At 39.8% G+C, this 26464-nt stretch overlaps 4 protein-coding genes and 1 non-coding gene across 9 annotated transcripts; 2 read left to right on the top strand and 3 right to left on the bottom strand.

Annotated features, from left to right (window-relative positions):
• The first annotated feature begins 199 nt into the window (after positions 1 to 199).
• Positions 200 to 8295, top strand: c10h11orf16 (chromosome 10 C11orf16 homolog). 2 transcript variants are annotated; one of them, XM_056387509.1, is made up of 8 exons: positions 200 to 263; positions 1483 to 1704; positions 2761 to 3123; positions 3687 to 3811; positions 3950 to 4103; positions 5265 to 5496; positions 6612 to 7127; positions 7961 to 8295. In XM_056387509.1, the coding sequence occupies exons 2-8, from the start codon at positions 1495 to 1497 to the stop codon at positions 8182 to 8184; spliced, it is 1824 nt and encodes a 607-aa protein (XP_056243484.1). In that variant the 5' UTR covers positions 200 to 263; positions 1483 to 1494; the 3' UTR covers positions 8185 to 8295. The 2 variants fall into 2 exon arrangements, with proteins under 2 accessions (XP_056243484.1, XP_056243485.1); XM_056387510.1 differs by having other exon boundaries at positions 5265 to 5484.
• akip1 (A kinase (PRKA) interacting protein 1) lies at positions 7930 to 11229 on the bottom strand. Of its 3 annotated transcripts, XM_056387515.1 has the most exons (6): positions 11094 to 11229; positions 9871 to 10062; positions 9665 to 9739; positions 9449 to 9568; positions 8602 to 8703; positions 7930 to 8068 (listed from the first exon to the last, which is right to left on the bottom strand). In XM_056387515.1, the coding sequence occupies exons 2-6, from the start codon at positions 10027 to 10029 to the stop codon at positions 8021 to 8023; spliced, it is 504 nt and encodes a 167-aa protein (XP_056243490.1). In that variant the 5' UTR covers positions 10030 to 10062; positions 11094 to 11229; the 3' UTR covers positions 7930 to 8020. The 3 variants fall into 3 exon arrangements, with proteins under 3 accessions (XP_056243490.1, XP_056243488.1, XP_056243489.1); XM_056387513.1 differs by lacking the exon at positions 7930 to 8068 and having other exon boundaries at positions 8248 to 8703; XM_056387514.1 differs by lacking the exons at positions 7930 to 8068; positions 11094 to 11229 and adding an exon at positions 10985 to 11064 and having other exon boundaries at positions 8248 to 8703.
• Positions 11230 to 12143: 914 nt separating this feature from the next.
• rpl27a (ribosomal protein L27a) lies at positions 12144 to 15552 on the bottom strand (the record flags this gene model as incomplete). Its single annotated transcript, XM_056387516.1, has 5 exons — positions 12144 to 12320; positions 13669 to 13843; positions 14535 to 14610; positions 14719 to 14782; positions 15469 to 15552. Coding segments are annotated over 5 exons (528 nt in total), but the record flags the coding sequence as incomplete, so codon positions are not given.
• Positions 14190 to 14318, bottom strand: LOC130176979 (small nucleolar RNA SNORA3/SNORA45 family). The gene has a single exon (XR_008828949.1). It is a non-coding gene; the product is annotated as a small nucleolar RNA SNORA3/SNORA45 family (small nucleolar RNA).
• A 35-nt stretch (positions 15553 to 15587) lies between the features above and the next one.
• On the top strand, positions 15588 to 24988 carry LOC130176423 (proteoglycan 4-like). Of its 2 annotated transcripts, none has more exons than XM_056387511.1 (10): positions 15588 to 15663; positions 16304 to 16507; positions 16816 to 17001; positions 17172 to 17299; positions 18474 to 18654; positions 18758 to 19500; positions 20290 to 20401; positions 20871 to 20945; positions 21973 to 22125; positions 22598 to 24988. In XM_056387511.1, exons 2-10 carry the CDS (start codon positions 16493 to 16495, stop codon positions 22799 to 22801), a joined length of 1797 nt encoding a protein of 598 aa, XP_056243486.1. In that variant the 5' UTR covers positions 15588 to 15663; positions 16304 to 16492; the 3' UTR covers positions 22802 to 24988. The 2 variants fall into 2 exon arrangements, with proteins under 2 accessions (XP_056243486.1, XP_056243487.1); XM_056387512.1 differs by having other exon boundaries at positions 16816 to 16899.
• Positions 24989 to 26464: the final 1476 nt, after the last annotated feature.

Raw genomic sequence — 26464 nt, forward strand, 5'->3', positions numbered from 1 at the left:
CAGTGTCATTTCTCCCTGCTGCCTGTTCAATAAGAGACTGGAAGCAGCTTTAATGGCCCAGCTGACCTGTGACTGTCACATAGCAACCGTAATGTGACAGTAGTGTTTGGTAATGCACCCTGGTCAGCTGATTGGCAGGTGAACAGCCCCTCCAGTGGCCATGAAGAAGACTGACTCAGTGCTGAACATTTCTCCATGGAAACCAGCATCAACAGTGAGATGAAGCTGTCGCCTGCAGCCGACTGTGGACAACACAGATAAATGTAGGTAATGTCTTTACTGGTTATAACTTTCAATTCAAGAAGAGAGTTGTGTGTTCAGCTACGACCTTTGTTGTTTGTGGTGTTTCCAGTGACAGAGCGTAAACACAATAACTGTGTTTCCTGTTATTGTCAGTCAGAGGTGGAAAAGCTCTGCATTCCTGTGCACATTTCTGGATAAATAGTGAGTGTTTTAGGCCCTCGAAGTTCAGAGCTACTTCACTTGGGTTTTCAGTGTTCCAATACCAAGACTTTTTAGACAAGCCAACAGTAATTAAAGTTATTAAAATCCACCTTTACCAGTTGCAACATTTAAGGAATAAATCAGTCATCACAATCTATTATAATAAGATACATTATCATCATCCTGCACAATTACTTTTGGTACTTTAAGTATATTTTGATGTTTAAGTAAAATGTTTAAGTACAATTTTAAAGTGACTATTTCTACACTGTATTACTTAAGGTTAGAGTACATCTCTATTTTAAGAGTTTAAAAATGAGATTAATCTAGTAAAACATAGCAAACAGTTTGGTGGGCGGCACGGTGAGTCAGTGGTGAGTTTGCATGTTCCCCCCTGGATCTCTCCGGGTACTCTGACTTCCTCCCTCAATCCAAAGACATGCATGTTATAATTGGCGACTCGAAAGTGCCCATAGGTGTGAATGTGTGAGCAAGTGGTTGTTTGTCTCTACATGTCAGCCCTGTGATAGACTGGCGACCTGTCCAGGGTGTGACCCGCCCTCGCCCATTGTCAGCTGGGATTTATGATTTTGTGTGATTTTGATGTGATTTATTTTTTTAGAATGGAGACAATCTTTTCCTTTGAAACATTTAAAATGAGAAACATATTTCTCATGCACAGGTTTTAGGATATCTAGTTTTGTTATTTTCACTGTAATAATTTCACTGTTTTTTATCAAAGGAAGTTGACATGTTTCAACCTAAAAGATAGAACCATACATTTCTGTAAACTGTAAATCCATCCCAGATGTCACATTTAAATCGACATCCAAATGAATTTGGGTTAATTGTTACTTACACAAACTGCTTGCTTTTGTGTTTATAGCATTATAATGTTAATTTGTTTTTTCAAAGGTGTGAATATGGCAGAGAAAATCTCTGTAGTGCAGTGACTTTTTGCATTTTTCCTGTTACTGTCAACTATCAAATTATGTGAAGCCACTTTAAATCACAGTAAATCATGCCATTCCTTCTCAGTATCACAGTATTATGATGACATCCAGGCAGATGGCGGCCTCCGAGTCGGCACTGATCCCACTGTTTCTGGGCAAACGAAGCTGCAACATCACTTTTGTCCTGGACAGCTCAGAGAGCACCAGAGCTGTTCTGGGGTCAGTGAAACGCCTCCTGATCCAGACACTGCTGACCAAAGCTTCACTCAGGGACTCGCTCTTCAACATCATGACCTTCTCTAACAAGGTGAGGTGGGACTGTTTTTCTAATTACAACACCAAGAGGGATACATCTCAGAGGACGAGGAAAAACTCAATGTTCATTACAACTCATTACACAGAAGTATTGGCGGAAAGAACAGCATATTAAAAATGTATCTATTATGGGATAAGCATGGCTGTTTTATCAAAAGGGTCAATTGCTTTGGGTGGTCTGTCAAATTAATTTAAGACAGGTTGACATTTTGGCCTGAGGTTGCCACAAGAGCAAGCTGCTTAGATTTTTATGTTGAACAAATATGACATTTTTGTTCTATGCTGACGCCATAGAAACAGTCGCAGGCTCACCCAGATGCCTAAGATTCATTCTCTCCAGGACCATGAATATCTACAGCAGATCTCATCTGAATCCAGCCTTTAATTTTTCAGATACCTCTGCATGGACCAAAGCTGTCATTGTTTTGTATTCACAAGGAGTCTCAAGTAGTTTTGTCAGCTGTGAAGACAGATACGTTTCAAGTCAAATCCAAGTCCTTTTTTTTTAATTTACTGTTTGAACGCAGTAACAGTATAGTGCATTTACACAAATAATGAAATGTTATATTTAAAACTTTGTAAAAATTTAAAGAGTAGCTGAACAACCATTTAAAATCCTGTTTTATCTGACTCCAGTGGTTACAGTTGAAACAGTGAGACGCTGCTTTAAAGGAAGCTGTTAAGTTAATCAGCGATGCCCTGATGTGTTATTCTTGTCATTCATTCATTTTTCCTTTTTTTGGGCTTGGAGATATATCAAATCACTGCAAGTCAAAAGGCTGATGTCTGTTTGAAGTTATTGATGAAGCAGAAGCCACAATGCAAGTCTCGATTTCAGAGTTTGGATGTTATGATGTGATTCTCTAGACTGACTGAATGATTTAGTCCAAATAAACTGTATTTTTTAAATGATTATAAATTAAAGTCTGCAATGTCTTATTTAACTGAGATATGTTGTTTAATGTTTAATGTTTAAGTTGAATAAAACAGTTTCTTTAATCAGGTAGCAGGTTTACCATGAGTCTGACTTTCTCTTTCCTCTTTGCAGGTGAGCTGCTGGTCCCACCACATGCTGCCCTGTGCTCCTGACACAGTGTACACAGCTCTGTCCTGGATTCACTCCATCAGCTGCAGCCCCGGCAGGGATCTCCTGGCCGCCCTGAGTTTGGCCCTCACTGACCCGGCCTGTCACGCCGCCCACCTGCTCGTCGCAGACCTCCCCGACCAGCAGGAGGCTGTGCTGAGAGCCCTGCCCGCCCTGGCAGCTGGGAGGCCTGTCAACGTTTTCTACCTGCAGGACTCAGTCGCTCAGCTGGACAGTAACACCAGAGATTACCTGCAGTGTCTGACCCAGGCCACGAGAGGGAGCTGTTATGTGATTACAGACAGTTTGGATGGGAAACTGGGGAAGGTATGATGGATGAGACTTAGAGGAAGAAGAAAAAAACTTCTCTCCTCCTTGAAACCCATAGGGGATCTTCTCATCAAGTGAAATGTTATGAAAAATCAACAAAGTCAACTTCAATAGGCCAGGAATGGGTGCTGCATTGTGTTTAGATACATCTCCACATTACCTATTAGAGGATTGTCTCATTTTTTTCATTCACAGCTGCAGATTGCTCAGCCAGTCTCAGACAGTTTTCCTATAGTGAGTAGATACGCTCTGACTTCACTACAAAGAGCAGAGTTCAATATATCTGCAGTCAGAAAAACGTCCGGTTTCACAACACATCAACTACGGCAAATAATGAATGGATAAAATAAAAGAATAAATACATCAAAATAGTAATGAGAGATATTAAAGCTGACCTGAAGGCAAAAATTGTGAAACGTACCTTTCAGAGCTAAAGTGCAACAATATGTCTGAATACTTGTTTTTGAGAATATAATGATTTAATTTAACTAGGAAGTTTATATACTAACAAAATCCACCAGATATAACCCTGTGGTTCTGTATGTGTGTGTTTACGTCAGGTGATTCCTCTGTATGTCGCTGAGAGCCAATCATCAGTGCCGCTGGTCTCTCCGGTGAAGTGCTGCTGTCCGTCCACTTCAGTCATGATTCCACAGCAGCACAACCCGTCCTCACCTCTGCTCAGGTTGGTGTCCATAGTCTGTCAACAGATAATCAGGTCTCAACTATCATACATACACTCCCTGCTGTGGATACAATCATCAGCCTGGAGACATACAGTACTGAATATGTGTAACACTTCAGCTGTTCACTGGCCCATCAGGTGCAGTCTGGATCATCCTCCCCGCCCAGCTTCCTCCTGCGTGCTGTCCGGCCGAACCCTTGGCGGTTCAGAGTTTTTCCCTGGATGCCGTGTGCTGGCCAGGAGGGAGGTGGATGGCTTCTATTACCTGGGCACTGTCATACAGCAAGTTCAGGTGAAAAGACATGACGTCTGTTTATGGTGACATCCAGTTAGGGTCTGTCATTATTTTTGACAGTGACAGTTGTAGTTAGTTAAGTTACTCCACAGTGATTTTGAGGAGAAACAGAGACAATGAGGTTGAATTTTAAGGATATTTAAGGGTGTTTACGTTATATTGATTGAACTGTGTAAGACCTCAAGGTCTTTTTATACATAGTCCTCCAATATGAAGACATTGCAACTGGACACTCATCATATATAAAACCAAAGCAACCAAGAAGGCATTTTAAGGGGCAAAAAGTTGAATGTCAGACCTCAATCCAACTGATCGAATGTTATAATGTTAATTTGATGAAGATCAGACTGAAGGCAACAAGTCCCCAAAGCAGGCATCACCTGGAACATGTCTGCTAATGTCTGTTAAAGCACAAGTAAAAAACACACCTGAACTAAAACAAAAAATCTGCACTAATTATAATATTATACTAATTAAACTAATAAAATTTCATTTTTGTTTCCTAAAATTAGAGGAATAGAACAAAAAAGCAGCTACATGATGAGGCAATATAAAAGTTTAGAGTCCTGCTTTTAAAGGATGGGTATGTAAAGCTTTATTTATGAAGTACTTTTCAAAACAAAAGCTAAAAAGTAATTCAAATTAAAAGCATGAAAAAAGCATGATAGAGTGGACACAATAACAGAAACTAAAGAAATTAATAAGATGAAATTAAAATTTAGTTAAAAGTGTTTTAAAACAACGGAAATGTGCCCATGTAGTATATTTGGCCAATATACAGTAAATATTCCTCCTGTTCATACTAGCCACTGAAATATAAATATCCCTCCATAGTGTGCTTTCAAAATAAGTGACGAGAGACAAAATCCACAGTTGTCGTTACTTAAAATTTATCTGAAGCTTATATGAGGCATCACCACTCTGAATTAGACAAATCAAGTGGAAGTTACAATCTTTTTAGTGTGAAACTCCCTCCTTAGACAGTGTTAAACTGCAGAGAAGATATGAATCTATCCCCATATTCAGTTCAAATCCACTGTGTTAAACTGCAGAGGCAACACAACAGAAAACATGTCACCACTAAATAGGCCTACTTATAGACTGCTGTATGTTCTGACAAGTAAAGGAAACATCTTGTTCCCATGTATCCGAACTCAGGACCGCACAGCAGTATGGGTAGTTGAGTTTGACCATCCAGGAGGCTCTAGTCTGGGGGTCGTCTCCTCCCAGAGGCAGCTGGTTTGCTCCCTGGACATGGTGAGCCACATTAAGGATCATACACACTGTCTGGTACCTGGAGATACTGTCCTGTCGCCATGGGAACCTGGTCTGAGGAGATACGGGCCGGGGAGAGTGATGGCCGCCACAGAGCACAGAGGTGGTATTAGAGGTAGAGAATGAAAAGCGTGTGTGTTTACATTTTTGTGGATGAAGGTAAAATTGATAATCTTCAAAATGAAAAATTCTAGTAAGAAGGTTTTTATTGAATGGATGCTAGATGGAAGTACTTCAACTTTATATAAAGGTATTACTATTGTTTGAGCCCCATTCGAATGGGATTAACGTTACAGGGGGAAGTGGGGAATAAAATATTCACTGTCCACCAGGGGGACGCTGGAGAGTTGAGGGGTGAGGTGTGGAGGGAGAGACTGTGTGAGGTGAAAATGAGTCATAAAACAAACATAAAACAAATATTAAAATCATTCAGTGTGACTTACATTTACCACAGGTATCATTACCTCAGATGTCCATCACATCTTAATGTCCAAATCCACTAAATCCAAAGATGTAGTGGATTTTTTCAGAACTTGCCTGAGAATCATCATGTTCTTCATTATCAAAAAATTCAGTCGCAATTATCTGTACATCCATGGTTACATTGCAAACAGGAACAAATGATAGCTAACTCAGCATTGATTTAATGGTGCCAATTTGCCAAAATGTAAACACATACAGGCTAAAACACAGGGCTCAAATCAGAATACCAATTAACACTGTGCTTTAATTTCATCACATTTCCTATTGCTTTCACATTCTTCTGTCTTTGCAAAGAGCTTAAAAATTTACACTTTCCTCTGTTTTAGTATTTTATTATATTATCTTTATCACTCTTTATCTTTGCTTACCAGTCTTCAGTGTTTCCTCAGTGCAAATTCATGAGATTCACGATAGCGTTTCCTCAGTTTCTGTTTTCATTGTCTTAATTTTTTGTGTTTTTTCCCCTTGGTCTGTGTATAAATGGGGGTGAATCTGTGTGTGTGTGTGTGTGTGTGTGTGTGAGAGTTAGTGAAGGGGTGGGGGGTGGGGATGGGGTGTTGTTTTTTATTGCTTCTATTCTGTAAAGCACTTTGTGTTAGATTGTATGAAAAGTGCTGTACAAATAAAGTCTGATTGGTTGACTCCAACAGGTGTCCATAACAACAGACAATGTATATTAGTATAATTATTGTTAATGTAAAAGAAAGCGCAGAAATCACTCTGATGTCTCAGTCTTCTTCCCTGCAGCTGACTGTGTTAGGAGTCTCCGGGTGCTGATGTGGAGCGGCTGTGTGACTCTGGTTCCTGACAGCCTGGTTTTATCTATTTCATCGTCTCACTATGACAGGATAGTCAGGGAGCTCCAAATCCCAACATCAGCTGCCAGTCAGTGCTGCAGCTGGCTTAGTGCCGCTCGCAGCTCTTCCTGCACTCCCCAGCTGTTCAGCCACGACTGCTCAGCAGCTGCACCTCGCCGCTGTTCCATCACAGACCACTGGCCCCGCATGCCCCCGCCCAGTTGTAGGTCCAGCCTCGGAAGAATGGACGGATTTGAGTGGGCAGAGCGCGATAAGCAGGTGGACCTCAAAGATACAGACATGAGGAAGAGTGACCCTGAGGTGCCCTCTTCCTCCTCATCATCTCTCTCTGAGGATGAAACAAGAGCAACGTTCCCTCCTGCTGTGAAGCTGAGGAGTGAACAGCATCGTCCTCCCTGGAGGTACTGGAGGAGAACTGGGCCGGAGCCTCAGCACAGGCAGCCAGGTGGGAAACACCGAGTCCGACCGAACTGATCAATTCTGGTCTTCGATTTCACTGACAGTGACTAAAATGATTCTATTTGATTTCACAAATTGAAAAAACAGTTCAAAGCGCTGGGGACATGTCACAAGTTGGTGTAAACAAAATCGTTGCTCAAAGCTACTTTACAACCAGGAATGTTTTTGAGGGAAATCACTTTTTTTTTTTAACTTTACTGCACAAAACATTGATCAAGGGTAGACCAAACCACAGATTTCAGTTTTTCACAGGACCAGATGGTCAGCATAGTGAAATGTTTATTGAAATGTCCCTTCAGGTGTGTAGAAAAATACACAGTAACACTAATAAAGAGAATAGCAGCGAACAAAAAACATCTTAAGACAAAAAGAGTTGAAATCTGAAATAAATAAAAATCATTATATTTGTCTCTATGGTAAAATGTGTTGAAGCAGTATAAAGGCTGTTGGACTTCACTACTGAACATGTTTGTGTTGGATCACACTTACCCAGTAGAGAATGCCAATACTTTATGACTTCATCCCTTCAATCCCTAAGAATTGTGCTTGAAAACATTATTAGCTGGTTGATGATATTTTCATTGCTGACCAAAAACGAGGTGAAACAACCCAGTGAACTCAAAACTAGATGCTCTCTTGTTTGCTGTAGTTTAAATTAATTTTAAGTTATGGATTTAAGCATAAATTCCGCTTAACACTTGTACTAATCACACCACGAGATGAAAGGCACACATGCCCATTGCAGAGCTGTGACAGTGTAACACCATTTAACCCGCGGGAGATCTCTTCATGTTTATACATTTTTATTTTTATCTGCAGGGAGTGCAGTGCCGAGGAGAACCTCACAACCAGTGAGGTTCAGCTTCCCTGTCCCACAGTTCAGCGCCTCGCCAAATCCCAGCTCTCTGTTTCAGTCACTTCCTGGTGCTAAAGGAAAAAGAGCGAGCGTAAGAGATGTTTTTGGAACGACCAGCTTCAAACCTCGACCGCCTGTGGGACTGCAGCGTTTTGCTGAGAACAATGCTACTGCTGTTTACACATAAAGTCAGTGTGCAGTTGATGAAACATGGCCATGTGTCTATATAGTTGGAAAAAACAACAACAAATAAGAACGTTAAAAATATTTTAATTAAAAATACACTTTATTTAATAGACTGATGTGGCATTAGTGCAGGTAAACAAATTGTTAAGTGCGTTACATGATTTTCTAATTTCAATCCACATAATAATACTCAAGGAAAATGCAATAAAAATATGGCTTCTCATTGTGCAGCAAATAAAACATTTTGATAATAAAATAAAATAAAATGTAAACCCAGTGTAAAGCAGGCAATTAAAAAAAAACATACACACACACACACACACACACAGCATTAGCATTGGTCAGTTGTTACTGAAGGTTAAGGAATAGGTCAGAGGTTAAAGGTGAGCTTCATGCTTTCTCCAGCTTTGACACTAACCAGCTGAGTCTGCTGCTGTGACTCCTGCATGCTGGCAGTGACGGCGTACGTTCCAGGTGAAACCTCGATGTAGAAATCTTCATCTGCTGCCGACACGCGACCCTGAAGACAACAAGACTTTTAACAATTTTAAAAACTTTTAGTCCCAACACAACCACCATCGCAGGATTTGCAGGGTGACACTGATGTGGAGGCGCCGTAAAGTTTCTCTGATGACTGCTCAAGACAAGAAATTCACAGTCCATAGGATTCAATAGAAAAAGGAACCAAAACTTCTCTCAAACCGAATAATATTTTTTCTACAATATTTTTTCTGGGTTATTTGTTGTACTTGTGTGTCTGGGTGGTTGTGATGATCAGTGTTGATGTTTATGGCTGGAAACAGAAGCCTTTGGATGCGTAATTGTAATGTAGTTTATCATAGTCCGCTGTGGTATTTTCAGTGTCCTACCTTAGACTGGGCTGAAATCTAAAAGTTTTGGCAGCACACAGATCCTTCAAACACAGTGCCTGTCTAACTTATTACCAAATATCTTTAGAGGTACATTATTGACAACATTTTTAATATCAACATAGAATTAGAGGAGTTTCCGAAAGTAAAAGTGCTGTTTGTACTGGTATTCTCACTGAGAACCAACACTTGCTAACTTTTTGCAACCTTCAGCTGTGTCCAACAGGATGTCGGTAATGCTTTCTGTGCTTTATGTCAGCTGTGTGCAATTACTAACATTTTAGCCAGAATTATTTGATAAAACCAACAAGCTTCACTTCAACAAACAAAAAGGAGTATATGACTGAAAATAAGAGCAACAGATTACCAGCATTTTCTGTCGCACAAAGCCCTTACATGTTTCCTGGTCGGAGGTGCAGGTCTTGTTTTCCCAGCAGCTGGTCGAGTGTGAAACCTGGACACATGGTTCCTCTCATTTTCAGTGAGCTCAGTGCAGCAGCCCGACTCATAAAACCTCTGCAGCACAGACAAAATGCACATTTTAGTCTTCAAAGTCCCTGGCTGAGAGCACACACAGTGGGCGAAGCTGACACCTCACAAATCATCACTGACCTTGCAGTGATATGTCGTCTGTGCCATGAACTCTGCGATGGTTGCAAAGGCATCATTAAGCTCTCTGTGGACTCTCTGAAAAACAGACATAAAAAAGGAGGATGACTTGAGAGAAGGTGAGCTAATGTGAAACCTAGTCAAGGTGCAATCATTCAAAATCAATCCATGCGGTGCAGTAGTGTTACTATACAAAAACATGTAGGCACCTTGACAGGGACTTGTGTGTTTTCATCTGTAGTAGCGGGGGTCTGGGATGCACCAGTGCTGGTCCAGTCAACGCTACGCCTGGAGGCCCGCTCCAGCACCTCCAGGCCCAGACTGGCAGAGCGCCGCAGGGAAGACTCCAGCCAGGCTTGGCTTGCCATGAACAAGTCAAGTAAATCTCAGGTGACCTTCACCTGAGAGGAGGAACAAGCATAGAGCACTCAATCAGCCACTTTCTTTACCCTTTACCCCACAGTGAAGTCCAATGGACTGGAGTTTTATGCTTGCATATACACTTGTCTTCTAAATTTAGTTGCACACTGAGCTGAGCACCGAACTGTTCGCACTGTTCCAGTGAAGATGACATAAACCTCTCAGTGTGTCACAACACTGGTTCTTGCCATTGTATAAGTTTTGCTGTTGTCAACACGTGAGAAGGCACTTTGTGACTGCTGTGCACAAAGCAATATTGTTTCACTCATATTTTCCATATTTCCAAACATTTTATAGCCTGATTGTTTTATCAGTAAAATAATGGCGGACTAGTAATGAAAACTGTTGCAGACCCGATTTCCTATCAAGACAGCACAATTTCAAATCATGGAAAATATCAGTAAAATATTAATAGGGCTCTAAATTACGTATTTTCATTATCAATTAGTCTGCAGATTACTTTCTTGTGTAATTGATAAATGGCAAAAAAAAAAAACAACAAAAAAAGCCCAATGTCTTGCTGTTTAAAGATCTGATCAGGAGCTACTTAAGTCTTCAGAAAGCTTCTCTAACCATGGTACAGTTGTACCGAAATTAAAACCTTTAAACACTAACAAGCTAAAAATTAATAAAGGGCAAGTGAACGCATCATATAATCTAGGGAAACAGCGCATGCGTAAAGATTAACGCCATTGAGCTACATTAGACAGCGGCGAATCTGTTACTTTCTTCGCAGTTTTCACCGCAGCTACTCACCACTTTCTCCACCGTTGTTTTCACTCAGTTTAACTAAATTCCCACAACGTCATACACTTCCAGTTGCACACGTCACGTTCTACATTAACTTCAACGTTTTATGTGCCTTATCAACAAATCGAATGAAGAGATTATTTACTTGTTTACCTCTTTGATGCGTTCAAGGAAAGCTGCGCAGATCAACTAGTACACAGATACATACCAGTAAACACACATTTTTTAGAGAATCCCACGTTTCATCATTCAGTTAGCCTACCTTTAACATGGAGTGCTCACATCTTCCACATCAAGTTTGCCACATTTTGACGCAGCCGTGCCCGTGCTGGTTTGAAATGACAGGAAGGAAGCCCTGCATGCTAAATGCTAAACCCCGCCCCCTCTATATACGGCCCAGACACTTCACTTCACGCGACATTTCATTTTCATCTGATTACTTGTAAGGATTTGCAATGATATCAATATTCACTTCTTCCAATATACCCGGTAGTGTCACAAGCACTTTCCATTCAAAACTCCTTATGTCCCCACATTTTTAAGATAATACTCTTAATTCTGTGGTGGTTAACCTTTACACCTCTCCATTCCACAGCTGAGACCCTCAATGGTTCATGAAATTTGAAAAATATACTATTTGCATATTCTGCTATTCGGTAAATGTTTATTTTTCTCTAATTATTGTTTTAAGTATTGTGAAGCCCTGGACAGTTCATCCTCTTTGGTCATATAAAAAATATTTAAAAAACATACAGCAGTAGCTTTCTAGGCTTCAGAGGCCTCCTGACCAAAGTATACATAAAACACTGACTCATTCCCTTCTGGTATTCCTACTCCGACTGCAATAAACTGCCATCAGTTTTCTGTTTGCAGGGTTCCCCTAGTCACTCAGATTCAGCATGTTTCAAAATGTCCAGTAAACCTCTGACAGCAGTGCTGCTTGTTTCACAACAGAGTCCACATTTACTTTCCAAGGCTGAAGATGACTCCCTCACTGGGCAGGTAAAAGTTGGTCCATGACTGCTTTTATATACTTCTACATTATCTATAAGGCCCTGTGATTTGTGTCCTACAAGTATGAATTTACAGCTAATGTGCTGGATGCCTTGATCCGTGTTACTTTGTCACAGTTGTAGTGCATACTTAAATGAGTGGTCCAACAAGAAAGCTGCTCTTAGTTTTACAAAAAAAAAATATGAATTTTTCTAGAGGTTTGCAATGATTGCCTTTTCATAAACAGAAGCTTTTTGCAGCACATACACCATAACTGTACCATATATGGAGCCATTTAAAATCAGACAGGACAAATATGTAGTTTCCTTTTATACAGTTTATTTTTGCAAAAACACTGACAGGAGCTTTATGCCATCAGAACGCAGGCTCCTCCCACTGCCTTGATCTTCTCCTCGGCCCTTCGGCTGAAGAACTTGGCCTTGACGATCACAGGCTGCTTGGGCAGCTTGCCTTTGCCCAGAACTTTGTAGTAACCCTGTAAAGTTAAAGATACATTAGTACATCTTAAACACCATTTTATCTGATAATATGCTGCTGAACTGTTTCCATTTACATAGAGAAGCTTGAAATATTCAACCATGCTAAACAGGAAATGAATGAGCATTTAAGAAAACAAAAATCAAAATTGGAGGCACATGAAAACAAAGCCCAGGATCTTAACATTAACAGTGGCGTCATTGAAATTAAAGGGCCATGGCACTAAAGTATGTACAAACAGCAACATGTAAATTCTACAAATCACCTAGTATCATGGCAAAAATGTTGGGATTACTGCATGCTTATATTTCAGCAATTATTTTGATAGAGCTTTAACTGTCAGCCATGCCAATGTGGCTCAAAGCTGTGAAGTTTGGTCAAGTAATTGGTGGAAACAGAAAATTGAGAGGCAACCATTTTTACGAACCAAATTTCTTTATGCAAAAACATAGCTTCTGAATTGCCAATTTTTTTAAAGTTATTTTTGCTGCATTTTTGCCTTTGATCTGATAGGGTTAGGGAGATACACAGGACAGTCAGGGAGAGAGAGAGAGGATGATATGCAGCAAAGAGCCATGGGTTGGACTTGAACCCATGGCCGCTGCAGTTAGGACTAAGCCTACATGGTACGCGCCCTACCAGGTGAGCCACATATTCTTTTTGATGCAATACATGTCACTTAGATTTAGGCTTCGGACTGTTTGGTACAAGAAAAATAGAAATCAACTTGGCTGTGGGAAAGGCTACACTAGGTAAATTTAGTTCATCAAAAGTTCTAATGCAACTTCAGCAAACACAAAGTTGTTTTATCAAGATTGTCTTGATATCCACCATCTACCAAATATATCACCAATATGCCCAAGACCCTGCTTTGCCCAGTTAGCAAATCTGTGAACTCCACAGTGAGACTGCTGAGATTCTGGTTGCAGTCACCTGGGCAAACTATTTGAGAAATGACTCAAAATAAGTAAGTAGTGAGCCAAAACTAAAAATGCAGTGTCTCGGTTTGTTTCTACAATTATTTAAGAAGGGTATTTTTCCCTCAGATTAGATGTTTTCCTTTACTTACACTCTGAACTATGCTAAACAAAGTCACCCTATCCCTACCCGTCCAACCTTTACTCTTTCTTTGAAGAATTGATTGATCAGACTCTGGGTGAGACATTTTCCACCCTCCAACTGATATCTCCTTTAATTACTGCTAGGTCTACACTTTACATATGTCATATTTCACTAAAAAACAAAACTCTTAAAAAAGGCCAGTGTAGGTCATTACACCAGCTTGTTCTTATGGACATTCAGGCTCTCTGCCATTGTCAATAATGAAAATATTGGTCAACACTTACAGCGCGCACAGCATCAATGATGGGGGCGGGTCCCTCAGGCTTCTTGCCATAGTTGAGCCTGGTCTGCTCGCTCACCAGCGTCCACAGCTTGTCCAGGTTGATGGTGGGGCAGTGAGTTGTGTTCCTCTTCAGGTGGTAATGTCTCATACCCACCTTACCGAAGTACCCCGGATGGCTGAGGGCGAACACGAGAAAGACAGATGTGAGGTTTACAACAGTGTAACCAGAGTGGGAGACCCACTGAGCATAATGCTAGAAAACTGACGGCTGTCTTTGTTAGGTATATGTAGGTTGTCTTTTGGGTAAGTAATTCATCATTACATAGGTATTGCTGTAGTAGAGTTCTCCTTATAGTCAGAGTGGACAAAGACTTAACTGGACACCGTACATAAACAGTAAAATACTAAAAAAGGAAAACTTCCTTGAGAAAGGAGCTGATTCACTTAATTATGCACTCAAATTCTGATGTGATACAACCACAACATGAGTTCAGTGATATTAATGTTAGACCAAGACAAGAACTTTGTAACTGCCCATGTGGGTGACTGACCTACAAAGAGCCAGTCGGTGAATAGGATCAGTATGTACTCTAAGAGGACTCAAGCACACCAAGACAATGATTTGTGTCAAGATGAGACTCTAGTCTCTACAACATTAACCATTACTTGAACTCCTCAATACAGGCAGAAGATACAATGCCAGGCTTAATTGCTGAAGGAATACTACCAATACAAACATCCATGTCCAAATCACCTTGCTCATCTGCCTTTTATATAGATATTATAGCGGAATAACAAATTACCCAACAGATATTTCTATGCTCCAACACGGCACCTACCACTCCCAGAACATTAAGCAGCACTTACTATTTGTCGAAGTTGATTCTGTGGTGATGCATGCCACCAGCATTACCACGACCTCCAGGATGCTTTCTGTGCTTTCCTGTCGGGGTGAACAGGCTCGTGGTTATTATGGATCACAATTACACAGTCAAACACTGAACAGCTAAAACTGCTTGGCAAGCTGTTAAGTGGGAATGTTTATACTCACCGATACGACCATGTCCGTGACTGACGTGTCCTCGGAGCTTCCTGGTCTTGGTCTTCTTAGTAGGCTGTCAGGAAAAGTTTGATAAAGAATAAAATGACTGAGCATCAACTCTTAATTGCTGTCAATCTTACATTTAGCCCCTGAAGCTAGCTGGCTAGCTACATTTAAGAGAGCCAAAATGACCTCTCATCGCTGGTGTTATGATAGACTCATCAGCCCGTCAACTTCGGCCGATTGTCAGTAAAAATTCATAATTAAAAATCGGACACATGAAGCACCTTTCTCCCTTACCACGAGCTCAACCGGTTCATCTAATGTCCCCGGCTGATTACATGCTGCCTAGTATCCTCGGAGGCTAATGCTAACTCACCCGTGTTAACCGGCAAATACACACATAGTAGGCAAAGCGTTTCACGCAATACTCCAGGTAACTTTTGCATTATAAACCGCTACTTCTTGTGTCATATTCGTGAGAACTGTGGAGGTTTTGTGTACGCGTTAAAAAAAAATGCCAAAAACTACACAGCAACATCGAGTTAACTGCTGCAGCCCAGGGCCGAGCTATCGCACAGTCAATCGCACACAAATCCATATAATATGGATAAATAACGATAATAACAGCCAGTAGTTGCTCGTAAGAGGAAAATGTACAATAAATCACCATCTAATGATATTTGTTTGAATGAACGAACAAGGATGGGGACAGATTTAACTCTAATTCAGTGCTGAGGGATTCATGGTAGCACCTACCATCTTGGAGGATAGTTGTAAGAGGAACGCGATTTGGAAATCACGCGGTTTTGTGCGAGATTTGGTTCTCGACGACAGTGCAAACGCGGTTTACAGGTCCATTACCGCCTCCCACTGGACTGGAGTGTAGATCAGCAGATCGGCAGGAAAACAACAACAACAACCGACTGCGTATACAAAATAAAGTCATATGAAGTAGGCTAATATTTCAGTTAAATTTACCCTGTCTCTGAACAACAAGTATTTTTACTTTTGATACTTTGACATTTAGCTGATACTTAAGTAAGATTTTAAATGCGTGACAATTATCCTACTTAATGTAATGGATTACTTCATATAATGTTATTGATACTTTTACTTAAACACAGGACATGGGTAACACTTTAAGTCTCCGTATTTAGTATCTATAAGCAATATACAGACATTTAAAAATGGTTTATGGCATAGCCTACTATTATATAGTTCTAAAGTAGCCTATAGCTTTAAGGACATTTGAAATGTCAGTGTGCAGCATTTGTCAATAATAAATTTTCCTATGAGGACTTTTTTTTATATTAATACAACTGTGTTTTACTGTAATGTCATCCATTATCTGTTTATGCGACTCCACATAGCCTATAGATGCCCTCAGGAGGAGTTATAGTTGTTGACACATACCTTATATCTGCTTTTAACTGTATTAGGCCTATGTGTTATAAACCATTCATTAAATGTCTATATTTTGCTGAAAATGCAAAATATATGGACTTCCAGTAAAGTGTTACCATGATGGGAATACTGAAATAAGAGCAGCACATATTCTGAAGCATAATTAATATGATACACTTGCTTGCAGTGACTCTCAGGGCAGTGCTGAAATGTCAGGGGGGTGAGGCTGTGTCTGCTTTCCACCAATCAAATCATTCGTGTCCCCCTTGATACTGGACACATGGAATGTTGCCATCCCACTCATCTCCAGCTCACATCCACCTGAGGACACATTCACCTGCCTTTCTGAAGCAGACATCTTGTTTTATCATTGCTTATGTTCACACTGCAGGTAAGGCACAGTTATGATTCTACTTAATTCCTGTATGTTGTTAATGTTTTGTCACTAATCATCATGTACACGATGTCCTCCTTTGCATGTGCTGTCATCATTCATTTGTTGTGTAGAGAGATTATTTTTCTTGGACAAACAAGCAGTAAAATTACTCTTTAAATGGTAATTCTCCTGTTTCCTCCCTGCTTCTTTGGTGGTTTTCTGTTTGTTTTGATTCTTGTATTTTGCCATCAAACACTGAGTACACAGGAGATTTCAAACCAGCTGCTTCTTCTGTGTTTTCTTTTCTATTTTTTCACCCCAAGAGGCCTGATCTCCTGGAGATGGCAGACCTACCTCACAAACACCATGGCAACTTTCCCCAAAGGCGGCCTACCCTGTTGCCACAGGTAGCCAAGAGTAAAGTACAGCTCACACTGGAGGCCATGTCATCTGAGACTAGTTCAGATCCAGCATCTGCAGTGGAGGAGCCAAGCCTCCCAGCACAACATGTAATACAGACACTGAGAGTACTTAAATAAGGTCTTAAATGATTTGAGAGGGTTATCACAACAGCTGGATGTGTATTACAGTGCTCAGAAAGTGGGAGCAGAGTAACTGATATATAATTTGATTGTTAGTATGATGAGTGTGAAACTAAAACTCTATTTTTTTTAAATAGCTCTTCTGTGAAATGAAAAATGAGTCAAACCAGATTTGCAATGGAAAAACCAGAGCAGCCTCTTCGTTATCTGAACAACGACAAAGACAAGTGGATAGAAGTGTAGAAGCTTTACTGAAGAGAATAAGGTAAAGTAAATACCAACTTGCTTACCTAACAACACAATAGAAAACATGTACTTAAAGGAATATTTTGACATTTTGGCAAATAAGCTTATTCGCTTTCTTTTGAGAGTTAGATGAGAAGACTGACACCACTCTTATATCTGCGCAGTTAGTACGGAGCTGGAGCCAGGAGACAGTTAGCTTAGCTTAGCTTAGCATAAAGACAGGAAACAAGGGAAAACAGCAAGCCTGGCTTTGTCCAAAGAAATTCTGTCTACCAGCACCGTCACTAATGATCAGACTGAATCCTAGTTTTTTAATCTGTGCGCAGAGGGAAATATGAAGGGAAATATGATACAGTTCACAAAGGGACATGGACTTGGACAGATACATGTCTGCATACATGGATGTGTTCACACATTTGTTTGGTGCATATAGACATGGTAGATGAAAAAATTTACACCAGGCAAACCATTGTGGACCCTTTAATTAGACTTTGGACTTATTTGGACAAAATAATTATGTCTTCATCTGCACAGCAGTGAGGGTCTGTGTAACGTTTACATCGTCGTTTATATATTCATATATTAAATATGCATATGGAACAACACATGTGTGAACACAACCAGCTATGCTGTCACCCAGTAGTGTCTTCTAAGTCACTATCTATCACTGAATGATGATACAATGATGACTGATTATTGCCATCAGTGTTGCCAAAGATAACTGAGATCTTTGAGATTGCTACTTTAAATATGACCGCCTGTGGTTTTACAGCAGTTTATCTATCTACTCTGTACTTCTGTACAGCACAAATGATCATCTATATGTCTGTTTGGGAAAGATCAAACAAACAATATACAACAACTACTTCAATTTGAGAGCTTTAGACAGCGAGCTGTTTCCCTATGCCTGTAGCCATGCTAAGCTAGGCTAATCGCCTCCAAGCCATAGCTCTGTATTAAATACACATATAAGATATATTCTGATGCAACTCTGAAAGATTAAGTGTATTTCCTAAAATGTAGAACTGTTGACTTCATGATGTTATATTGTCCATGTTGGATAAAACTCCTCATTTGAAAATTTGGGAAAAACATTTTTTCCACTGAGCAGACAATGTTTTGCTGGTGCAACAAGAGAGCCAGACCACACTATTGTTGCAATATGTCAGCCAGGCCTACATTTGTTTCCACAGGGTTCATCCAGAGGCCCAGAGGATCCTGGGTAATTCCTGCATACCTGTAGTGAGCTTGCAGCGACTGAACTTCCGGTCTGTGTCCTTATCATCTCTGCAGCCTGTGGTGTCTCTGGTGCGACTGCCAAGCCAAACACAAGCTGAGCTCCACAGTGACATGTCTTTAACTCGTCCTCAGCAGGTAAATGAAGGTTTAGACATTTTCATTTGAGACGAAGATAAACCTGAGTTCTCTTTTATGATTATTTTCCTTTTTTCTTTATCACTGTGTCCTAATCTCACAGAATGGATTCAGTCAAAATGAGGCAGATGAGTTATCTGATCTCAGTCGACTAGATACACCACCAACATCTTGGACTGAACCGTACTGTCCTGACAGTCCACTCTCTGAAGAACCAGAGCAGGACTCAGGCTTTGACTGTGAATCAAATCCAGATCAGCCTTATATCCTGCTTGATTCTGCTTCTGATGAATGGGACCCGGATGGGAAAACAGATTCTGAAACATTTTATTTGGATCCGGATGAGACTGTGGTGATTGAACTGGATCTGGAACCAGGCGCAGATCAGGATGGATCCCTGCAGCTGCAGGATGAATCTGAAGCTAAGTGTGAAGCAGATGTGGTTCAAATAGATGACAGTGAGGAACAAAGAGCTGATCTTTGCTGCTCACAGGAGGAGGGCGACTCATCCATCCAGCAGCCTCAACCTGAACCTGAACCTGGACCTGAATCTGAACCTGAACCTGAACCTGAACCTGAACCTGAACCTGAATGTGAACTTGGACCTGGACCTGGACCTGAACCTGAACCTGAACCTGAACCTGAACCTGAATGTGAACCTGAACCTGGACCTGGACCTGAACCTGAACCTGGACCTGGACCTGGACCTGAAGCTGGGACTGAGGAGGTGGAGAGTGAAGACTTCTGTGCTGTTTGTCTGAATGGAGGAGATCTGCTCTGCTGTGACCGCTGCCCTAAAGTTTACCACTTGGCCTGTCATGTACCTCCTCTCACCAGCTCTCCACTGTAAGTTCTGCATGAACACCCAAACCTACAGACTGTACCTACCTTTGTCAACTGAACACACACTTTTATGATGACAATCAATGCACTCACTGTGACTTAGGGCAGTCGTTTACAACTTTTTTCTGGCTTTGGACCCTTTAAAACAAAGCTTATAACCTGTGGAGCCTTACTGATTTGGATTTAAGAAGGCAACACTGATATTATTATTATTATTATTATTATTATTATTATTGTTACTTGCAGCAAAAAAGAGCAATATATCACTGATATTCAATTACATGAGATGTATTGATAATACCTTAAATTTGTTTAGTTTTTCCACATAAGCCACATAATGGTGACAGTGTTTCTTAACTCACACCTGCTGATAGGCCAAGCTCTACTCCTTAGGTTGTGAGGAGTCATGTTCAAGGTTTTTTTCAATGTTTTTTTCCATAACTTATCTTATCCTTTCCCTTAAATTTGTCATGGTCTTTTTTTTTCCGGTCCCAAAATATATTGCAGAATTTATTTTTCACACTGCAAGTGTTACATGAGTTTTGACTTCTCAGGAATAAACTTCATCACAGTGTTCAGCAAAACACTGCAACATAACATAGCATGGATTAAAATCAGTATCAGGCTTTGGCTCAACTATCAACACTTGTTATCAGGATAAATATTGATAATAATTGTTGGTTTTTATAGAATGATAATACAAAGTTGACGCTCTCTGTCATGAACGACTGTAAAGAAAATGTATTTTTCATCTCCAAACTTGAATTAACACAAGTCGTGTGTGTCATACAGAGGTGAGTGGGTGTGCACGCTGTGCAGGGCCGACCAGGTCTACGACTGTGAGAACATGAACTCCTGTGCGGGAGTCAAAGCTCCATACACACTGTCCAACCAGGACCAGAGGGTGAGCTGCAGCACAGTGTCTGTGGTTTGGTTTCTGTGCTGATATTAACTTAATGTTAACTTTTACTTAACTACTGTGGACTTAAACTTAGTCTTTTTTTTTGAGAGTGCTGAAAATGAAAGCATAATTATGTTACATGGATCAATACATTAGCAACAAACATACAGTTAGGAGGAAGACCAAGCTGTAATTCATAAAGTGATGGAATTCAGTCTGTTTACAAATAATCGCTGCAATCACTGAATTAAATTAAAGAAATACACAGAAGAATGTCATATGTTATGTATATATGTTTAGTACAACAACAACAATATGTCATAGTGATTTCACTGTCATCTATCAGTGGCTGTTCTGGATTGTTGTATAGAGCAAGCTCATGATAAGATGATGCAAAATATGTTTGGTGGGGGTGTGTGACCTGGTTTAAATCAGTGTATGCGTGTGCGTTTGTGTGTGTTTCCCTCTGCAGAGGTGTGAGAAGCTGACTCTGCTGCTGTACTGTCACCTGCTCAGCGCTCCGTTTCACGAACCCGTCAGCCCTCTGGTCAGTCACACTTTACATCTTAGCAGCTATTTGTAAGTTTTGCTATTGCTACATAGTTAACGTTAACATTAACAACCAGTCTAGAAAAAACATGCGTTCATAATCAAACTTCATTCCTTTACTCACAGCTGTTTGCAGCAATGGAAAGCAACAGCAATGTTAACTCTTGTCTCTATCACGTCTTTTCTTCTACTGAAGTTAGCATGCTAACCAGCTAGCCCTAGCCTGTCTCCTCACTTTCTGATCGCGACTCACTGTAGCCTCCAACCTGCCCTGAAGACATAACGCTCTTGTCTTGTAAACTCAAGAGACAATCACCACCACCTGCTCCAGCAAGAAACCACATTTGGCGGCAGAGAAAAGTTACAAATAGCCCCTTTAAAAAGATGAACTGCAACATGTTTACCATAGAAATCACAGGAGATCATACGCCAGTAACTGTGCAAATATGTCATAATAACTAGATAATAGCCCTTAATTAAGAAAGTTGACAAATAATGGGCCGATCCCTGGATTCTATGATCATATGGTCAAGATAAGATAAGATACTTTATAAGTCCTGCAGTGGGGAAATTTGCATTTAAATATCAAAAATACATAAAAAATACAGCAAGAATACAACATGTCTTCATATACAAAATTTCAGATGTGATACAACAGATGTTACAACATACAACTCCTTCACCACATAGACCAAAACCTTTAAGTGAAAAAATGTTTCTGTTGCAGACAGATTTTCATCACTACTCTTATCCTCCAGGCTTTTTCCAAAGAAATAAATTGGAACAAAGCAATCTATAAAATATGACTTATCAATCATAAAGGAGAGACGCACACTGCTGACCTCATACAAAACTCAGAAACACAGTGACTGCAGCATGTAATGAGCCTAACAATCTATCTAAGCAGAGAAAACACTGACTTACTCTGTGTGTAAAATGTTCCATTTCGCTTTCATAACAAACCATGATGTTAAAATGACAACAGTCTCTCCTACAGTGATCTAATCTCTCTGAATGCGCTCCAGGCCCGAAACTACTACCAGATCATTAAGAGGCCCATCGACCTGTCGGTGATCCGCAGGAAACTGGACAAGAGCAACACTCTGCACTACTTCAGTGCGGAGCAGTTCATAGATGACGTCCTGCTGATGTTCAAGAACTGCGCTACTTTTAATTACGTAAGTTTGTCATAAGGATGTTGGAATCTGAGCCGATCTAATCTAATTTTTGGTGTAATGAAATCATTTCTGTGCTATAGCCTGTGGGAATAAGTTCCACATGTAGCAGCGAACTGGACCCAGATAGTATCGTGTCAATACTTATGGTATTTTCTACCTTGATTTGTTTATGTGTAGGGTCTGCCAGTCAGGCTGTGTATATCTGCCGGTTCATATCAAGTGATATCTCAGATACTCAGATAGTAATACTTTTGTATTTAAGGAAAGCTTTGAATCCAGGACTTTGACTTAACTAAAATGTGTACTTACCTGTATACAGTTTAAAATGCAGGCCTGTGAAATAAAGTAACTTTATTAGAGTGAACTAGCCTACTGTAAGTCAACTAACCCTGAATAAATAAAACACGTAACTTAAACTACAGATATCCTCTAAGGTTTGCATTATTTCAACTCTTCTCTCTCTGCTGTGCAGCCAGACTCAGAGGTGGCTCAGGCCGGTCAAAACCTGGAGGTGTTTTTCTTGAGCAAACTGAAGGAGATTTTTCCCGAGAGGACGTTCCCGTCGTCCAGCCCGGACAGAGCGGACAGAGCTCGCCTCCGGTGGCTCAGCAGGAGGAGGAAGGAAAACTACAGGAAGAAAAGATATGTGTTTCGTGGGAAAAAATATTATCTGTGACTTTATGTTGTTGTGTTAAAGTCTTTGTTGAACATGTTGAAAACTGTGACAATCATTTTATATTTTCATGAAGAAAAGCATGTTGTAGAAACATTTTTTCAAGATTTTTAAAATAATTTTTGAATGAAAATCATCAAGTGCAAATGAATTTGTTTTCATTTTCTGAAAGATGTTGTCATAAACGTGGATTCAACATTTTCCTGGTTGTTTAACAGAATGGAAAATGAAGATGCACGTTTGAAAAACATAAACTTTCAGCAAGGATGAGCTACTTAATGTGTTTTACTTTGTGTGACTGACATTGTAATTTAACTGTTAAACCAGGGCCCCAGCTCTCACTGTGTAGCTGGTAGGTGATACAGGTATAATATGTGCTAATATAACCATGGGAGAAACACTGCACCAGGTTTTACGTCTTTTTATAATATACGATTTTCTCCTGGCCAAAGTCAAGTGTAGCTGTGACTTTTAAGTTACGCTGGATTTCTAAATACTCACAGAATGAAACTATATAAAAATAAAAATGGGAATAAAAACAACAGTTCTCTACATTAAACATTGACAAACAGATGGAGGAAGAAAAACGCTCACAGAGGGAACAAATATATACTATATAACACATAATTCCAAACATTTGTTCTCTTTGTTGCTGGACCCTGTCAGAGACTCTTGAGACCTGATTATTTTTAGGTGTAAAACGTAGGTCACTAGATACAGACAGGGATGGATTATGAATAAATGGACCCCTGGACACAGTCATGTAAAAGCCCCCACCCCTCCAGCTTTCGAGCATGAAACCCCGACTGTAAGAGACACAACACAACTGCAAACCCTGCATTGATTTGCTGTTTGTGCTCTATGGCTTCATTTAGCTGATCTTAGTAGTTGTTTTTGTCTCTTTATGGTTGTTTTTTTGTCTCTTTATGGTTGTTTTTTTGTCTCCTTGTGGTGGTTTGTTTTCTCTTTGTGGTTATTTATTGTCGGCTGTTTATTACTGTGCCCTCTGGCACGTCCTTTTGTCCTTGTTTTGTTTACATTGTGGTTGTTTGATTGACTTTCCAAAAAGAAATGTTAACTGTTGCTTCAATCAGCGGCTCTGGCCCAGGATGCTTAACCGATCGGGCCCCTTCAGTAATCCATCCAGAGGTTTTCATGCCTTTGAACGTTGACAGTGAATTACTGAATTTGCCGGAGCAGTTGTGAAAGTGAATAAATTGTATCTGTATTTTACTTTTTTGCACATTCCAATTTCTTTATATAAAATAAAAATACAGCTCATATCCTAAAATCCTATAGTGTAATACACCTGTAACCCTCCACCTGCTGTACTTCATGCATGAAGGAATATCATTAGTCTCCATCAGTAGCTACATGTGCTGATAGACTAACAGCATGAGGACAGGATGTGAAAGCAGCTTTTACCACTAATGTTCTGGCTGTGAAACAGCTGCCAGCTAACAAGGAAAATAAACCCAATTGCTTTTATTTGCTGCAGGTATCTGGTGAATGACGGCGAACAGAACTGTGATAGTCTTAACTCAACAATACAATTTTTTTTCATTACAACAGTTTATTTCCAAAATGAATCAAAGGAAATTGCAATATCTATGTATTTTACCTGTGAGATCCAGATCCACAAACAAAACACAGCTACTGAAGTTCTTACCTAAAAGTGGCAGTTGTAGCACATTAAATAAAAAATCCAGTTTCTGAAACAATGATGAGAGGAGAACTTGAAAGTACTTGAGTGTCATGTTATCCTTTTCAACAGGTAAGCACAGAGGGAGGATTATTAAGAGTCTCTGCCTTCAATATGTTTTTTAATGTTTTTAACATGTGTTTGAGGAAAATGTGCTTCTCCACACCTTCAAGTGTTATTACACGCAGCTCCCACCAGGGGGCGTCTTTGTATCTACGGCTGTGTCATGGAAGAGCCCAATGTTCAAACATACAATTGATGGTCTGAAGTTACAGGACTTGTAGTGAGACTTTTTATGGTGAAAAATGTGTCTTTATGTTTTTATTTTCTTCTTTCTTCAGCTGGTTTCTTCACCCTGCTGGTTTGTGAACACCGTCAACACAGCTGGAGGTCATCCAGGTTTGTTGCAGAGCTGCAGAGAGAAGATATTGATTTTTGTTCAGTATGAATAAAGTAAAAGGAGTGAGATAATAAATATGAACCCACAATCAGGTTTGGTCCTAATGTTTTTTCAAACCATTGTCCTCATGTCCATTTAGTTTATATTTGAAGCATCTCTCCTGGCCGGGACGGCCCCACAACAGCAGTAACACTAAAACACAAACAAACAAACACATGTTCGAATTATATTTTCTCTAGCAGCTAAAAATAAAGGCACCAACAAAACAAACAAGTGATATATGAAACCTCAAACATTGTCTGTATTTTAAAAATGAATAAAAGTAAGAAAATGTTGAACAACCATGTTGACCTGTGCTGGAAACAGTAACTCGGCTCTAACAAAGTCTGACAGTGATATTCTTCATTAAAGCAGGTTGACACTAACTGCAGTACAATGAACTTCTTCCTGGCCTCAGTTCAGAGGCTGCTGCTGATGAACTCCATCATCTTGTCTGGATAGTAATATGTCAGGGTTATGACCAGGAGTTTCCAGGAAGAGAGAAACATGAATCCGCAGTTTGTTTGATCTGTCTTGAGATTCTTGTACTTTATATTAAATACTTTACTATAAAGTTTTACTCCACTTCAGAGGGAAATATTGTACTTCTTACTCCACTGGATTTATTTGACAGCTAATTAGTTTGAGGATCAAGACTGTGCACACAAAATGCCTAAAATATGATGCATTTATAGACTGAGCAACCAACTAATTATCTTCGCCTCGAGCAACTAAAACATTATTCTGCTCACACAGTGAAGCATTACTAAAGATAAACCAGTTATATATAAAACACTCTTTTAGGGGGATGCTGTCATCTGATAAGTTTTGCTTTTTATACTCCAAGTATATTTAGTATTGGCTTCATTGCTACTTATAGTCAAAAACATCACAATACAAGTGAGTCAAAGATAAAGGTTGTGGCTAAAACTCACACATTTCTTTGTGATTAATTCAGCTTGAAGTCAATCACCTGACAATCAGAGCAAGAAAATGAAAAGCTCTTCTAATCTCAAAGACACACCTCATAAACTTTAATCCTCATGTCTGTTTAGTTTACTGTGGAAGTGTTTTAATTATAACAGGAAACAGTTTTAATCAAATCAGCTCATTTTAGCTGGAAGCTTCATGACACAAGGCAAAGCGATATGGTGTTATAACGAGAGAGCTTTTAATAAAAGGTTTATAGCTTTATCAGCGGCCCATAAATAATTTACTAATGCTTTATAGATCATTAATAGGTCATTAATAAAAACAACCTGGTTGCCAGGTTGTGGAAAATGCTCTCTAACAACCCTCCAAAGGACTGATGACCTAAATCTGTTAAAAAAAACATTTACAACCGCAAAAGTGATGGGTTAGTAATACAGTCCATTTGAATGACTTATTAAGATTTATATAAGTTTACTGACTAACTTTATTTGAAATTGAGAAACTTGTATTATTGACTCAGTAACATTTGGGACTCCAGACATATGAGAAAGTGTCAGTGAAAAGGTTCTGGTAGACACAGAACAGGTTGGTC

The sequence above is a fragment of the Seriola aureovittata genome, chromosome 10, assembly GCF_021018895.1.
Source record: "Seriola aureovittata isolate HTS-2021-v1 ecotype China chromosome 10, ASM2101889v1, whole genome shotgun sequence".
Classification (NCBI taxonomy): Eukaryota; Metazoa; Chordata; class Actinopteri; order Carangiformes; family Carangidae; genus Seriola; species Seriola aureovittata.